Source organism: Ovis aries, chromosome 1 (assembly GCF_016772045.2).
Source record: "Ovis aries strain OAR_USU_Benz2616 breed Rambouillet chromosome 1, ARS-UI_Ramb_v3.0, whole genome shotgun sequence".
NCBI lineage: Eukaryota > Metazoa > Chordata > Mammalia > Artiodactyla > Bovidae > Ovis > Ovis aries.
In genome coordinates this window covers 34,746,209-34,764,226 of record NC_056054.1, presented here as the reverse complement: position 1 = coordinate 34,764,226, position 18,018 = coordinate 34,746,209, and the positions used below count along the sequence as shown (strand labels likewise).

Here is an 18,018-nt window from a genome sequence, read left to right as displayed (position 1 = left end):
CTTCCAAATGAACTATCAACTGGTTAAAAAAAATGAGAGGGAAAGAAAAGAGATCATTAACTTTGTGAGAAATCTGGAAATGGGCTCAGAAAGTTCAACCCTTCTGTTATAAAGTCATCAAAATAAAATGCTCGAAATTTGACACACTGTATTATCGAACTATTCTATATATCATAACAATGTATTAAAAAAAGAATGGTTTTGTAAATACAGCTGAACAGTTCTGAGCTGCATTTTAATTTACAGGCCAGTTGTGCTCTGTGCATAAATCTAATGTAGTTTGTTCTAAGTATGTGATATATTCAGTAAGTTGACTGAATTTACAATTTGTTTGGCAAAGCACTTCCCTTTAGAGTTGTGCACACCTGACAAATGGGATGGAGAATAAATACACAGAATCATTTCAATATCACGTGAAGGTTAACATTAATGCTTATAAAGATTTTCTTTTAAATGAACATTAAAAACTGTGTAAGAAATGGTTAATTAAGAAAAATTAACATAAAAAATCATTTAAACAGATTCTTTGCTTAACATATCACAGCCGAAGCTCATTATAAACTCTGTACTGTCAAAGACAATAAGAGAACCTGGGATAATCTTGAAATAAATGCTAGGATTCTTATCTATAATTTTATCAAATGTCAAAATATGGTTTGTGAGAATACATTTCTTACACAAAAATTTCACAAGATGTACTAGTAAGTACAAGAAGGTCAAGTCAAATGTATCTAAAAATAACTCAGCTTGATCAGAAATAAGAAAAAGGTTTATGGTTCTAATATGAAAATCTGTCCTAACAGGAATCAAATATCCTAAAACTTCACATAACTATCAACAAACATAAAAGAAGTAAAGACTAGGAACTTTGATAAAAACTGATCAATACTTGATACACAGGTATAACTGTAAGATTCCTTAATTAAAATACAGAATACCAAAATGAGAAGTGACATAATTATATTTAGACATGCCATACCTAAGAACATCTATTTCATCTTTCAGGGCTCTTGTTTCCTCAGCAAGACTAGTCAATTCATCATTCCTATGTTGAAATTCAATTAATTGCTTTTCAAGTTCTTCACAGTGAACACGGTAATCATCTTTTGCAGCTTCAAGCCTTGCATAAAGAAAACAAGTATTTATAATGTAATTTCCATTATTTGTTTTTTCACTGAGATATGAGCTTAGCAAAACTTATTTTTAAAATGTTTGATTCCACATTCAAAAAAAGAAAAACTAAAGGAATAAGCTCCTTTCTAGTCCTTAGTTTCAAAACAATAGCTTAAAAAAAAGTTGGAGAACTCACACTTTCCAATTTTAAAAGTTACTACAGAGCTACAGTAATGATGATAGTGTCATACTACCATAAAGCTAGACATATGGATCAATGACAATTAGAAGTCCAAAAGTAAACTCTTAACATTTATGATCAAATGATTTTTTTTACTTAAAAAAATTAATAACTTTTTTTTTCCAGAAAAACTGAACAGGAAGTACCAAGTTCCTATATATTCTCTCATGGTTGTCTCATTCCCCAGTCTCCCTTATTATTAACATCTTGCATTAGTGCAGTTACTTGTAAGAACTGATAAGCCAGTAATGTTCTGAATTTTCATTATCACTTTGAAACACTGAGCCTGGTTCTCTAGTTCAAACAGGAATTTTAATTTCAAAAGAAAAAGAGAAACCATATAAAGTTACCCAAAAATGTACACAGTACGTAAAGTGGTGAAATATGAACTCTAAGTATAGTCTGTGATAAAGAATAAATACTTTGAACCCAAGAGCAACAACAAAAACTAAAATGACTATATAGTGATAAAAATATTTAAAAATTACTTGATCAGCTGACAATAATGCAGAAAAGAAGAAACACAAGAACAAATATGACAAATGAAAAACAGCAAACTGATAGACCTTAAGCACAACCATATCAAAAATTATGTAAAGGGCAAAAGGACTAAACACACCAATTAAAAAGGCAGAGACTATCAGACTGGATAAAAAAGCAAGGCTCAAATATATACTAGTTATAAGAAACATTTTAAATTTCAAGACACAATAGGTTAAAAGTAAAAAGATGAAAATAAGTATCATGCAAATAATAAGCAAAGAAAACTGGGGTATTTATCTTAACATCAAAAAATGGTTTAATACAAAAAGTATTACCAAAGGTATAGACATTTCACAATTATCACAGGGTCAAGCCATCAGAAAGACATATCAAAAAATTATGTGCAACTAAAAACAAAATTTTAAAACAGATGAAGCAAAAACTGACAGAATCAGAGATCTACAAATCCATAATTATTGTCAAGAATGTTAACATCAGTCTCCCAATAAATGAAAGAACTAACCAAAAATGTCAAATATAGAAGAAATCTGAATAACCCTACTAATCAGCTTGATATAATAAATATTTGTGAAGCATGTCAGTAAAAAAAAAAATACACATCCTTTGCAAGTACACATGGAATATTCACTGCAATAAAACATGTGATGATCAATAGGTATCATAAATATTAAAAAGAATGAAGTCTTATGGATTATATTCTCTAACCATGAGGAAATTAAATTAGGAATCAGTCACAATGAGAAGTTTGGAGAAAAGCCTTAAATATTTGGAAATTTAAAAATACATTTCTAAATGATTCCTGAGTCAGAAAAGAAATCAGAGAGGAAATTAGAAGATATTTTGAACTGAATAATAACAGAAACGCAATCAAATCAGATTTTAGGGACACAGCTAAATCAATGCTTAGAGAGAAATTTACAGTTTTAAAGGCTTATAATAGAAATAAAGAAATGCTTAAAATCAAGCGTCTAACTTTAGGAGGCTAGAAAAAGAAGAGCAAATCAAATCCAAAGTAAGTAAAAGGAAAGGAATAAAGAACAGAGATCTAAAACTCAAACTATGGGAAACTAATAAAGGCTGTTCAATTAATGAAGGGTGTAAGATTAATAAAACTGATGAACCTCAAGCAAGGGTGACCAAGAAAAATGAAAGAAAACACAAATTACCAACATCAAGAATGAAAAAGGAAACACCGTTACAGCTCCTACAATCATTAAAGGGACCATAAATAGAATATTATGAAAAACTTCATGCCAATAAACTAAACAACTTAAATCAAATAAATATATACCTTGAAAAAGACAATTTAGGAAATTGACATAATATGAAACAAAATCTGAAAAGCCTATGAACCATTAAATAAATTACATGTGTCATTAGAAGCCTTTTCACAAAGAAAACCACAGATCCAATTGTTTTACTGATTAATTCTATCAAATATTGAAGGAAGAAATAATGTCATTCTTACATAAACTCTTTCAGAAAATAGAGGAGGAGAGAGTATTTCCCAATTATTCTATGAGACTAGCAGAACAAAACCTGAAAGACATTACAAGAGAAAAAAGTTATAGACCAGTATCTATTATAAAGACAAGACACAAAAATACTTTCAAAATATCAACAAATCAAATCGAGTCATATGTGTATAAGATAAGAAAATATGACCAAGGTGGTTTTTCTCTGGAACACAAATTTTTTTAACATTCAAAAATTAATCGTATTAAAAGAATAAAAAAGAAAAACCAAATCATCTTTTTTCAAGATGCACAGAAGTCCTAAGACAAAAATCAACGCTGATAAATGATAAAAACTCTTAGCAAGGCAGAAATAATGGAGAACTCTTTCAATCTGATAAAAAGCCAATTTAAAAACTCTACAGCAGGCTTCGCTGGTGGCTCAGTGGTAAAGAATCTGCCTGCCAATGCAGGGGACACAAGCTTGATTCCTGGTCCAGGAAGATTCCACATGCAACAGAGCCAACTAAGCCCGTGTGCCACGACTGCTGGGCCTGTGCTCTAGAGACCACGTGCTGCAGCTACTGATCCGTGCGCCTAGACCCCGTGCTCCGAAATAAGACACTGCAACGAGAAGCTGGCACTCAGCTAGAGAGTATCCGCCACTCTCCACAACTACCGCAACTGGAGAGTACTGCCGACTCTCCACAACTAGAGAAAGCCCACAAAATAACAAAGACCCAGCACAGCCAGAAATAAACAAATACATATTAAAAAAAACTACTTAGCTAGTTTCATACTTGACTGTACTTAATTGGACATTTTCTCCCCAAGACCCAGAACATAGCAAGATGTTTGCTCCCATTCAAAGCAAGGAAAACAAAGACAAGGCAGAAATAATAAAAGGAAGAGGTAAAGGTCTATTAATAGATGACTGCAGATTCTTTAGGATTTTTTACCAAAACAAACTACTAGAATCAGTAAGTGAATTAAGAAACTTTGCAGGGCTTCCCTGGTGGCCCAGTGGTTAAGACTTTGCACTTCCACTGCAGGAGCACGGGACTGGACCCTGGTCAGAGAACCAAGATCCTGTATGCTGAGCAGTGGCCAAAAAATAAAAAAGTAAATAAATAAAGTTGTTTGAACAAAAAAAAGAGGAAACTTTGAAAAACATACAAGTCTTCAAATGCAAGACATTAAGATATAAAAGTTTCAACATATAAAAGTCAACTGTGTATCTATATATTAGCAGCAACTTTTCAGAATAATTTTTCTAACTGTGTTTGTAATAGCAAAAATTTAAATATTTGAGAATGAAATGAACAGAAGATACACACAATACTATGCTGGAAACAATACAACATTGCTAGAGAAATTAAAGACAAATAGACAAAGATACTAAACTCATAAAACAGAAATTCTCAATATGGTTAAGCCATCAATCATATACAACTTGAAGTCATAATCACAAAAGGTTTTTAAGAGAAACTGACCAAAAAAGCAAAAGACAGAAGAGTCAAAACATATTTTGAGAAGAAAGAGTGGGAATATTCACACTACCTGATTTTAAATGACTTACTTTAGAGCTATAGTAGTCAAGATCAAGTCTTATGGGCTAAGGACAGACAAATTCATCAGTACGAAGGAACTGAATACAGAAAATCACCCAAATTTTATGGCTATATCATTTTTCACAAAGGTGCCAAAGCAATTTGATGGAGTAAAATAAAAATCTTTTCACCTGATGATACTGGAACAACAGGATACGCATAAGGGGAATAAAACTAAAGTCTGACACCCATATATTACACTATTTTCAAAAAAGTCAATTCAAGATGGATCACAGACCTAACTGTGAAAAACAAAACTATTAAGGTTCTAGAAGGAAATACTAGAGTATTTTCATAACTAGGGACTAGACAGATTTCCTGGACAGTACATAAAAAGCACTAATCTAAAAAATGCTGATAAATCAGACTTCATCTAAGAACTTTAATTCCTTATAGATACCATTTGAAAATGAAGTGGCGAGCTACAGAAAAGATGAAATATTATTACATGTATATCTGACAAAGATTCTATAACCAGAATATATATTTTTTAAACTCTTACAACTCAGTAACAAAGACAATCCAATTTAAAAATAGGCTAACAGTGTAGAGAGACAATTCACATAGTAAAATATAGTCCAAATAAGCACATGAAAAGGTGCTTACCACCATTATCATTAGTTATCAGGAAAATGCATATTAAAGCCACAATTCAACACCCTTAACCCATTCCCTGGAATAACTAAGATGAAGAAGACTGATAAGGCCAACTTACGTTATACAGGCAGAGTAACTAGAGCAACCAGCAGCAAGCACTGCTGGTGGGAATGTAAAACAATATGACCACTTTAGGAAATGGTTTGCTGGTATCTTTTAAATATAACACAAATAAAACGTGTGACTCAGCAATGCCACTCTTATGTAATTGCCAATGAGAAATGAAAAATATGTTCACGAAAGTTTTATATTCCAATGTTCATATCCATTTTATTTATATTAGCCCAAATCTGGAAACTCAAAAGTCCATCTAAAGGAAAATGAATAAGCAAAATGTGTTACAATGTGCAATAATTCCATTTAGCAGAATACTACTCAGCAATTAAGAAAAAAAAAAGAACTGATATATTCAGCAACATCAGTAGATTTCACAAATATGCTGAGCAAAAGAAGCCAGTCACCAAAGAATTCATATTACAATTTCTAAGAAGTTCTAGATCAGAGAAAACATATCTATACTGGAAAATAATCGGAAGAAACTCTGGGACATAGGGGTTATCTGGGAAGGGACATAGGGGAACTTTCTGTAGTGACAGAAATGATTTATCAAATGATAAAAATGTGAGTTACACAAATGCATGCTTTTAATAAAAGATGCAAAACAGTGCTATTCACTCAATTCACAGTATGTAAACATTATCTTAAAAAAAGAACTGTAAACATACTGAAGTGTAGCATTAGTTTGCACTGTAGCATTATCTTTTTATAGAAGGCATGGATTAGCGATTCTTACTTCAAATGTGTTTTGGGATTGAGTAAATGAATAAATCAGCTGAGTAAAATGGAAGTCAGGTTTCTCAATGCTGGAGAAGGGAGTTACAATACGAAAATGCAGAAAATCAGAATGCACCCTGAAGTCACTGGACTGAAATGGAAGATGATAATATGAATTCACTGTTCATAATTGTAGCTATGAAATAAACAGATATATGCATAGACACGTGTGCAAACACGGACTGGTATGAACCTGTAAAACTGTATTTCCTAGCTCTGTACACCAAGGTGGCCCAGAAGCAATGACAGAAAAATTCATCTAGACCATCCTTGGAAGAAAAGCCATGATCAACTTAGCATATTAAAAAGCAGAGACATTACTTTGCCAACAAAGGTCCATCTAGTCAAAGCTATGGTTTTTCCAGTAGTCATGTATGGATGTGAGAGTTGGACTATAAAGAAAGCTGAGTGCCAAAGAATTGATGCTTTTGAACAGTGGTATTGGAGAAGACTCTTGAGAGTTCCTTGGACTGCAAGGAGATCCAGTCCATCCTAAAGGAAATCTGCCCTAAATATTCATTGGAAGGACTGATGCTGAAGCTGAAACTCCAATACTCTGGCCAACTAATGTGAAGGACTGACTCACTGGAAAAGACTGAAGGCAGGAGGAGAGGGGGATGACAGAGGATGAGATGGTTGGATAGCATCACCGACTCGATGGACATGAGTTTGAGTGAGCTCCGGGAGTTGGTTATGGACAGGGAAGCCTGGCGTGCTGCAGTCGGTAGAGTCGCAAAGAGACACGGCTGAGTGACTGAACCGAACTGAGACCACAGACCTTAGTTTTTAGCGGAGACTAAATCTAGACAGAAAAATTCATCTAGACCATAGATCTCTCTTTCTAGTGGAGAATAATATTCTCCACTAAAAGGAATCAGGACTTCTTGGAAAAATGGTTGATTCTAGAGTCGAGGAAGAACAACTGGAGTCTGAAACATTTTGTTGTGCCAGAAAGAAGAAAATACTCAAAAAAGGATAGAAACATATCGTAAAGACACATGGCTAATTGAAAGGCTTCTCAGTGGTCAAATCTGGGACAATTTAAACATAAAAATAAATGACGATAGTAATGGAATTATAGTCCATTGAGTCAGAATCCATTTCTAAATGCAAAGCACGATCCTGGATTAGATTCTGAAACAAGAAAAAACTTAAGTTTTAAGGATACTGAGAAAGCTGATAGAATTTGCATATGATCTATAGATTAGATAATGATTTGTTTCAAAGACCAATTCACTAATTTTGATTACTATGCTGTGGTTTATAAGAGAATAGCTTTGTTCTTAGGAAATACACATTGAAGTACATAGGGGTAAAGCAGTATGTCTCCAGTTTACTCTCAAATGGTTCAAAAAACAAAACATATATACACATGTGACTATGTAAAGAGACTGCTAAAGCAAATGAATAGAACTGTAAAACAAACGTCAAATCTGAATGAGAAATATACAGAAGCTCCCTATCCTATTCTTGCAACTTTTTTCAGTAAGTTTGAAATCTTACCAAAATAAAGTAACAAAAAAACACATACAGTACAACTGGAGCACCTGTTTACCAGGGCCTTACACTGCAGGGCTCAGGGGTAAGCACACAAAAAGATAATGTTTATCAAAGGTTAGATGTACACTTTTTTTTCCAAAATAATATAAAAGTTGATATGAAAAGCATCCTTTTAGTGTGAGATTTATATATTTCTTCCAATTATCAAGTGCCCTGTCCTATGCAAAAAATTCTCTTCTCCCCAGGTTTTAGCAATCATTCTTTTAAATTCCTCGTGGACTTGCCTATGGCCTTTGTTTGGCCCTCATCACACATTATTTTGAATTGTTTTGCTTTTTAGATATGTATCCCACTTGCTTAACTGGATTGTTTGTTAGCCCTACGAGGACAGGAACCACTTATACTAGACAGTATTTTCATCCACTTAGTATTCTAAACATGCCTTGTAATGGTTAATCATCAGTTGTTGCTATTACGATTTTTAGCTATTAGTTTAATAAAACTGTATAGAATGATTTCTACTAAAAATTCTACCTGAAGTTTTCTTCCTGTAATTGTTCTAGTTGCAACTGTGCATGAAAATATTTTTTTGCAACCATTGTATTTGGATCATCAAAAGAGCCATCCAACTGGTCAAGTTTTTCATTCATCATTTCGTTCTCAGAAACTAGTGAATTCTTTTCATCTTGAAGCGCTGTCACCTAAAAATCAAAAACACAAACATAAGCATCAGTAGCAAATAAGAGTTTAGAGTGGAGTTCTAGATTCTAAATCTGACCAAGCCATTAACTAGCCTGGTCAATCAGGCTAGATAAATTCCTAAGGATCCTTCTAGCTCTGGAATTCTGGGTTTAGGAGGTTTGGATCAGAAGAAATAAAATTAATTTTATTAATACAGAGAAAAGAGAGTTAATACATATAAAGCAGAATATCTTCCAAACTTCCTGCTTGCTTTAGGTCAGAGAAGAAACTGTTTCTAAGTCTCTAAAAATTTTATGCACCTATGTACTTCAAAAAAATAATTTGTTTCCCTTTTACATATAAATGTATTTTCAGGATGCTGTTACCTAGTAAACTGAGGTACAAACAAATATGCACAAAATTACCATTTTAGGTTCATAGTAGAAAATGATCAGATTCACATGTATCTTCAGGGGATAACCACATTATTTGGTTAGTGAATCAGCAGCAAAAAACTGAACCCAACTGCACACTGAAACTATTTGCTTAAGATTAAATGGATATAAACATGTAACTTTAGAATGACATCTATACCAATACTTGATACATTTTTAATTCTACTTACACATTTAATAAGCATCATTTGCTCCCTTAGTTCTACTTCTTTTTCATTTAAAAATATCTTTAAACATTTAGAGATAAGGCTGCAACCCTTTATAAGACATGGCTTCCTGAGTAACAGTCGGTAAAGCATCTGCCTGCAATGCAGGAGACCTGGGTTCAATTCCTGGGTCAGGAAGACCCCCTGGAGAAGGAAATGACAACCCACTCTAGTATTCTTGCCTGGAGAATTCCATAGACAGAGGAGCCTGGCGGGCTACAGTTTGCGGGATCGCAATAGTTGGACATAATAGCGCTATCTTTCTTTCTTTCTTTAATAACATCAGACATCTACATGGGATTTTACTAAGATTAGTTTGAAAAAGGCTGACTTATCATAACTTACAATACTTTTTATGTTATTGGGCTTCCCTAGAGGCTCAGCTGGTAAAGACTCCGCCTGCAATGAGGGAGACCTTGGTTCGATCCCTGCATTGGGAAAATCCCCTGGAGAAGGGAACGGCTACCCACTCCAGTATTCTTGCTTAGAGAATTCCATGGGGTCACAAAGAGTCAGACATGACTGAGCGACTTTCCCTTTCACAACATATTACTGCACAAATTTGCTATTTATAGTTTCAAAAGGTGTAATCAATGCAGTCTAGTTACGTGAATGGGACTACATATTAACATAGCGAGCTAATAAAAGCAAATTAAAATCAAGTTATAGGGACTCCCCTGGTGGTCTGGTAGTTAAGAATCACCTGTGAATGCAAGGGTCATGGTTTGATTCCTCATCCAGGAAGATTCCACATGCCACGGAGCACCTAAGCCCAAGAACCACAATTACTGAGCCTGTGCTTCACAACAAGAGAAGCTACCACAGTGAGAAGCCCTCTCACTGCAACAAAAAGTAACTCCTGATCACCAGAACAAGCGAAAGCCCATGCACAGTAACAAAGACCTAGAGCAGCCAAAATTAATAAAAAAATAAATAAATCTTTAAAAAAAAATCAAATTATATTATATAGTCTTAAATACAGTGTCGGCAAGTTACAAACGCTGTCCTCCAAACGAGTAACACAAAGTCTGAAAAAACATTGCCAGACAAAGAGGAAACAGTTTTTCTTCCTAAGTACAATGCATGCATCCATCCTTGTCATATAAGCAGTTTAGTGACTATTATCTGTCATGTAATACAATCCTGTTATTCGGATACAAAAAACAATGGAGGTTGCACCCTTTAAGATCCCTACAGAAGAAATGTACACAATTACAGGACAGAAAATGTGGTGCTTTGACGTATTATGCTTTTGGGGGGGCGCGAGAAAAGAATATCTCTTATTAGCTTGAGGGTAGGGGCTGTTACCTAAAGCCGGACATCCTGGAATGTGAAGTCAAGTGGGCCTTAGAAAGCATCACTACGAGCAAAGCTAGTGGAGGTGATGGAATTCCAGTTGAGCTGTTTCAAATCCTGAAAGTTGATGCTGTGAAAGTACTGCACTCAATATGCCAGCAAATTTGGAAAACTCAGCAGTGGCCACAGGACTGGAAAAGGTCGGTTTTCATTCCAGTCCCAAAGAAAGGCAATGCCAAAGAATGCTCAAACTACTGCACAATTGCACTCATCTCACATGCTAGTAAAGTAATGCTCAAAATTCTCCAAGCCAGGCTTCAGCAATAGGTGAACCGTGAACTTCCAGATGTTCAAGCTGGTTTTAGAAAAGGCAAAGGAACCAGAGATCAAATTGCCAACATCTGCTGGATCATGGAAAAAGCAGGAGAGTTCCAGAAAAACATCTATTTCTGCTTTATTGACTATGCCAAAGCCTTTGACTGTATGGATAACAATCAACTGTGGAAAATTCTGAAAGAGATGGGAATACCAGACCACCTGTCCTGCCTCTTGAGAAACCTATAACGCAGGTCAGGAAGCAACAGTCAGAACTGGACATGGAACAACAGACTGGTTCCAAATAGGAAAAGGAGTACGTCAAGGCTGTATATTGTCACCCTGCTTATTTAACTTTTGTGCAGAGTACATCATTAGAAACGCCGGGCTGGAAGAAGCACAAGCTGGAATCAAGATTGCCAGGAGAAAAATATCAATAACCTCAGATATGCAGATGATATCACCCTTATGGGAAAAAGTGAAGAGGAACTAAAGAACCTCTTGATGGACGAGAGTGAAAAAGTTGGCTTAAAGCTCAACATTCAGAAAATGAAGATCATGGCATCTGGTCTCTTCACTTCATGGGAAATAGGTGAGGAAACAGTGTCAGACTTTATTTTTTGGGGCTCCAAAATCATTGCAGATGGTGACTGCAGCCATGAAATTAAAAGATGCTTACTCCTTGGAAGGAGAGTTATGACCAACCTAGATAGCATATTCAAAAGCAAAGACATTACTTTGCCAACTCAGGTCCGTCTAGTCAAGGCTATGGTTTTTCCAGTGATCATGTATGGATGTGAGAGTTGGACTGTGAGGAAAGCTGAGTGCCAAAGAATTGATGCTTTTGAACTGTGGTGTTGGAGAAGACTCTTGAGAATCCCTTGGACTGCAAGGAGATCCAACCAGTCCATTCTGAAGGAGATCAGTCCTGGGTGTTCTTTGGAAGGAATGATGCTAAAGCTGAAACTCCAATACTTTGGCCACTTCATGCAAAGAGTTGACTCATTGGAAAAAACCCTGATGCTGGGAGGGATTGGGGGCAGGAGGAGAAGGGGACGACAGAGGATGAGATGGCTGGATGGCATCACGGACTCGATGGACGTGAGTCTGAGTGAACTCCGGGAGTCGGTGATGGACAGGGAGGCCTGGCGTGCTCCAATTCATGGGGTCGCAAAGAGTTGGACACAACTTAGCGACTGAACTGAAGCGAACTGAGGGGCTGTTACAAGAATGATAGAGTAGAAACAATACCTTGTCTTCAAACTGGATAAGAATCTCCTGAAGAAGGAAGAAGAGCAAGGGAAAACTTAGTTTTCAATATCTAGTGGGTAAACAACCTTGTTCATAACCATGTATTTCACATAGTGGTTCCAGAGCCACCCCAGATGAGTGGCTTAGAACGTCCAGAGGTGGTTCTAGGTATCTTTTAACAAGATGCCATGGTGATAGTTCGTTCACTCTGTACCTGCTTCTGTCCCTTTCTGTTCCTCTAGTTTTTCTGTCTCTCTCTGAGCTATTTAAAAGAAAGTTCAAAAAGCTAAAAAAAAAATAATGCTCTTTTCTCACACCACTCAGATTTAATATTTTGATATTAGCTTATTTAAAAACTTAAAACATAAATTTCTATAGCTGGAGTCCTGTTTCACACATAATTTTCAGACACCTTTATGTTTGAAGATCACTGCCTCACTATATGTGACCCAGTGCTGGGTAGGAGTATGTTTCTCTCTAACAACCTAGATAGTATATTCAAAAGCAGAGACATTACTTTGCTGACTAAGGTCTGTCTAGTCAAGGCTATGGCTTTTCCTGTGGTCATGTATGGATGTGAGAGTTGGACTGTGAAGAAGGCTGAGTGCTGAAGAATTGATGCTTTTGAACTGTGGTGTTGGAGAAGTGGTCTTGAGAGTTCCTTGGACTGCAAGCAGATCCACCAGCCCATTCTGAAGGAGATCAGCCCTGGGATTTCTGTGGAAGGAATGATGCTAAAGCTGAAACTCCAGTACTTTGGCCACCTCCTGCGAAGAACTGACTCATTGGAAAAGACTCTGATGCTGGGAGGGTTGGGGGCAGGAGGAGAAGGGGATGACAGAGGATGAGATGGCTGGATGGCATCACTGACTCGATGGACGTGAGTCTGAGTGAACTCCGGAGTTGGTGATGGACAGGGAGGCCCGGTGTGCTGCGATTCATGGGGTCGGAGGCCCGGCATGCTGCAATTCATGGGGTTGCAAACAGTCGGACACGACTGAGCACCTGAACTGAACTGAACATACTGTAAGCAAGAATAACCAGCCTCTGTTACTGCAGTAAGTAAATGAGAGCTACTGATGGCTGCCAGGTATTAGGATTAATGGTTGAGTAAGGCAGAGGAAAGAGCTGTTGATAAACTCATCCTAACTTGCCGAAAGGCCCCATAATCACTGGACAAAAACTATAAGATTACGAGTTTCTCAAACCTTACATCAAATTCTCATGTGGGTTTTTTTCTTTTCTTTTTAAAGCACACATAATCAGGCTTCCTCCTGACTTAGTGAGTCAGAGTTTCAGTTGTTCCAGAGTCTGTAACCTCTGCACAGAATGCACATAGACCTTTATTTAAATGGGTTAAAGTGAGATCTTTCACTACAGAGTTCTTGCATTTTTTTATTCTGATTAAAACATGTTTGCTAACTGGACTGTGTGAACAAGCAGTTTTCTCCCCAGAAGGGCTCATGAATTTGCATCTGTGCTCTTCTTCAGTTAATGCAGTTCACGCTTCTTCAGTTAATGTTCTTCCCTGCCTCAGCATTTTGGGGATATAGCTCCTCCATTTTCTGGCATCAAAGTTGTAAGGGAGCCTGATTTTCTTATCTTTGTTGGTGATTTGGCTTTTCTACCTGTGTTACAGAGTTGTTTTGCCTTTATTCCTGAAATCTGAGAGCTTAACTAGGATGAGGTTTGATGTTAATTATTCACTGATTTGTTTCTAGCTGAAATTTCCTTTTAAATCTCACTTCACTGTCCTACCACCTAGTCTACTCTACTGAAGTGTTCTTATGAAACTGCAATACTACATAAAGCAAAAGTTCTCTAAGCTTGTGCATGCGTGCTAAGTCGCTTCAGTCATGTCCAACTCTTTGAGACCCTATAGACTGTAGCCTGCCAAGCTCCTCTGTCCATAGGATTCTCCACGCAAGAATACTGGAGTAGGTTGCCACGTCCTTCTCCAGGGAACTTCGTGACCCGGGCATCAAACCCGTGTCTCCTGTGTCTCCTGCACTGGCAGGCATTCTTTACCACTAGGCCACCTGGGTAGCCCTCTTTAAGCTCGCCTACTATCTTTTACATACACTTATCTATTTCTGGTTTTAGTCTATAATGTTCACACAGATGTTATGCTTTTATTCTTTTCATCTAGTTCATGCTTTGCTGGCAGTCAAGATACCCTATTTGTTTTGGCAATGTTGAAGACTTCTTGGACATGCTCTCCAACGTACCCCACGGCCCAGTATGCTTTCCCCTCTAAGTTATAGCTGGGACTGTTTTTTTTCCACCACTCTATACAGCCTTATGAATGGTGAGGGAGGGCAGTAGTTGTGGGAGTGGGGAAGCGCAGCTTAGCCAGTGGGCAATCTTTTTTAATAACACATGGGCTAGGCTATCATTTCTGAGGTTTAAGTACCTCATACAAGGACGGTGAGAATGGTATTCCATTTCCGTGGAGAAATCCCTTTGGGCATCAGTGCGGCCCCAATTCAGTGTGTGGCCCTATACCCTTTGTTCCTATCAGAAAGAGTCAGGCCCTTAGTTTCTTCTTGGCCATTATTTCCACTCATATCTAGTGCAAATAAAATGAAGAACTCAAAGAGTGGATTTCCTTCTGATTGAGATTACTGTGAGAAGTCACGAGATTTTTGTTGACTCCCCAGCAAGAGCAAGGAATGAAGAAAGAACAGCAGGTTCCTGCTCTGCAGCACCTCTGTCAATATCATATGCCTGTTTCTTTCCTTGATCACCAAGCTTTTTAATTTATTAGGTTAAGCCCTTTTGCTTGTTTACCTGCCCTTGGTGAATTTATTTGCCACCTGTTTTTCTTTTGTGGTTCATTTGGTTGGCTATTAAAAAAATTCCCCCCAAATATAAATATCACTCTTCAGTTTTGTTGTTGTTGTTCAGTTGCCCAGTCACGTCTGACTCTGTGACACCATGGACTGCAGCACACCAGGCCTCCCAGTCCCTCACCATCTCCCAAAGTCTGCCCAAGTTCATGTCCAATCCAAGTTCATGCATCAGTGATGCCATCCAGCCATCTCATCCTCTGATGCCCTCTTCTCCTGCCCTCAATCTTTCCCAGCATCAGGGACTTTTCCAATGAGGTAGCTATTCTCATCAGATGACCAAAGTACTGGAGCTTCAGCATCAGTCCTTCAAATGAATATTCATGGTTGATTTCCCTTACGATTGACTGGTTTCATCTCCTTGCTATTAATTGGACTTCCAGGAGTCTTCTCCAGCACCACAGTTTGAAGGCATCAATTCTTTGGTGCTCTGCCTTCTTTACGGTCCAGCTCTCATGACTGCATGTGACCACTGGGAAGACCATAGCCTTGATTATATGGACTCTTCTCAGCAGAGAAACATCTCTGCTTTTCAACACACTGTCTAGGTTTGTCATAGCTTTCCTGCCAAGAGGCTATCATCTTCTGATTTCATGGCTGCAGTCATCATCCACAATGATTTTAGAGCCCAAGATGAAGAAATCTGTCACTACTTCCACCTTTTCCCCTTCTATTTGCCATGAAGTAACGTAACCTACTGTCTGGTTATATATGATTAAAAATAAACATTTTTCAAAAATAATTTTTCTTATAAAATTAGGGTATGCATCATATACACCTGTGTTAAATTCATATTGTTAATCAATTACTTTTTGTTCTGATTATACGCAGTAGTCATTTATTTTACATGTGTAGCAGATAGCTGAGGGTTGCCTCTATTTTGATACTGGAATTAAAATGCCAAAACTTGGGATGTCTATACTTTTCAACTAAAATCAGATCATCATGTACTCTTCACCATGTATTACAAATACTGAAACGTTTTAACTGAATTTTGTGTTCTTTTTTAAAAAAGAATTTCTCAGAAAACTGTACAGAGATCTTACATAAGGCTGGTAACACCTGAATGAGTCAGTCCTCTCCTCTTTACATGAGGTATTCTGGAAGAAGGAAATAATCTTACTTGAAAATAAAACATTTCAGATGCTGTGCATGTGGTTAAGAAGGAAGAAAGGGAAAAACATAGTGAGACACTAGTTTTGTTCAAATATAAACACTGGTTTTGTTCAAACATAGAGGGAGGATATTTAAAGATGAAGTTAGGAGATTTGGATTGGTGCTGGTTGTCACTGCCCTGCACATCTGAATCACCCTGACCAAGTCACTTCTCATCTCATTTGCAAATCATGAAGGTTAGAAATACACCTAGCCCTATAATTTTAGATATTTAAGCAAGGGTGTTGCTACCACAAGCCTTGTTCCTTGTCCTCATACTTTTCAGAGTCAATTATTTATGTAGCTCATTATTTGAAAGAAAAGTGCAATTCACATGAAGCATATTATGATGGCATATTTAACCTTGACTTATTGCATAATTTCATATTTGCACTTTCATCTAATAATAACAATATACGCAAACACATACATAACCCCTTATGTGCCTGGCCCTCTTTAAGAGCTTCAAGTATATTAATTCACTTAATCTTCACTATCACTCAGGGAAATATATACTATTATCACAACATTTCTCAAAAGAGAAAAATGAAGCATAGAGAAACTAAGCAACGTGCCCAAGCAGACACAACTAGCTAGTAACATGACCAGGACTTCCCTGGTGGCTCAGCTGTAAATCCACTTGCAACTCAGGATCTTCCCTGGGTCAGAAAGATCCTCTGGAGAAGGAAATTGGCAACCTACTCCAGTATTCTTGCCTGGGGAATCCCACAGACAGATGAGCGTGGCGGGCTACCATTAATGGGATTGCAAAAGAGCTGGACATGACTTAGCAACTAAACAACAACAACAGTAACATGATCAGGTCCTGAATACAGGAAGCCTGGTCTGACGATTCACCCCTTTAACTATTTAACTACTGTTTCTCATTCCCAGTTTATTTTGGTAACATGTATGTGCCTATGAACCTGAGAATTACATATGTATTCATATACACGTATATGTTAGCAAAACAAACTTTGCACCTGCATTTACTGGAGGTCAAGCACTTCTAAGTATTTCCATAAAAGACTCCACTTAATACTCATACCTTATAAAGGAGATACTTTAGTTTCCCCTTTTTACAGAATAACAAATTAAGCCCTATCTAAGCAGTTGAAATTCTACAATTTGAATGATCTTCTCAATGGAGTAGTTACGCCAGTAATTTTCAACTCTAAAAGAAAAATGATCAAATTTATGTTTCAATATTCAAGTCTATAGCAAACTCTTTCAATGGTCCCTCCATGAAATAAAACCCAATCTCCAAAACACTTTACCAATTAATTAATTTAAAAAGGCTTATTAATTCAAAGAGGAAATTACTCTCATATCCGTACCTGCATATCTAGTTCTTGGCATCTTTGCCTCAGTTCTTCTTTTTCTGCTAGTGCTTCCTGAAGTTCTTCTAGGGCCCTTTTAAGCTGAAACGGAAAATGTCCTAATTCTTAATAAATCGTATTTTGAAACAAACTGAAAAATATACTTTTATCACAACACATATATATACTGATGCTGGAAACAGTTTCAAAATTAACAAATGCATTTGCCTCTTCTCTTACCATTTCCCTTCCAACCCAGGTTGGGTTATACAGAGGAAGAGAGTATCTTTTCCACCAGGGAAAACAACTGTGTAAAACAACCAGGGAAAGGAGCCTTGAGTACAGAATATTAGAGTTCAATATTAAAGGAAAGCACTGTGATAAAAATCACATTTCCTTATTACATAAATTAGAATTTAGCAGAATTTTTTAAATTGTCTGCTATTTAATCGTAACTACACAGCATGAGCTACATATGTATTAATAAATATCAGGACAGTTTAATGCCACTTGACTCTTCAAACACCATCATTAAAAACTGTGGAAATCAACACTACCTGCATTCATGAAGGAATGTG

At 36.7% G+C, this 18,018-nt stretch overlaps 1 protein-coding gene across 1 annotated transcript in view; it reads right to left on the bottom strand.

Moving 5' to 3' along the window:
* The window catches only part of HOOK1 (hook microtubule tethering protein 1), a 75,794-nt gene that overhangs the window by 33,826 nt on the left and 23,950 nt on the right, over positions 1-18,018 (bottom strand). The window contains exons 8-10 of the mRNA XM_015092009.4: positions 17,459-17,542; positions 8,448-8,614; positions 980-1,120 (exon numbers count right to left, since the gene is read on the bottom strand). Coding sequence (XP_014947495.1) covers positions 980-1,120; positions 8,448-8,614; positions 17,459-17,542 — 392 coding nt within the window. The remainder of the gene's footprint in view (positions 1-979; positions 1,121-8,447; positions 8,615-17,458; positions 17,543-18,018) is intronic.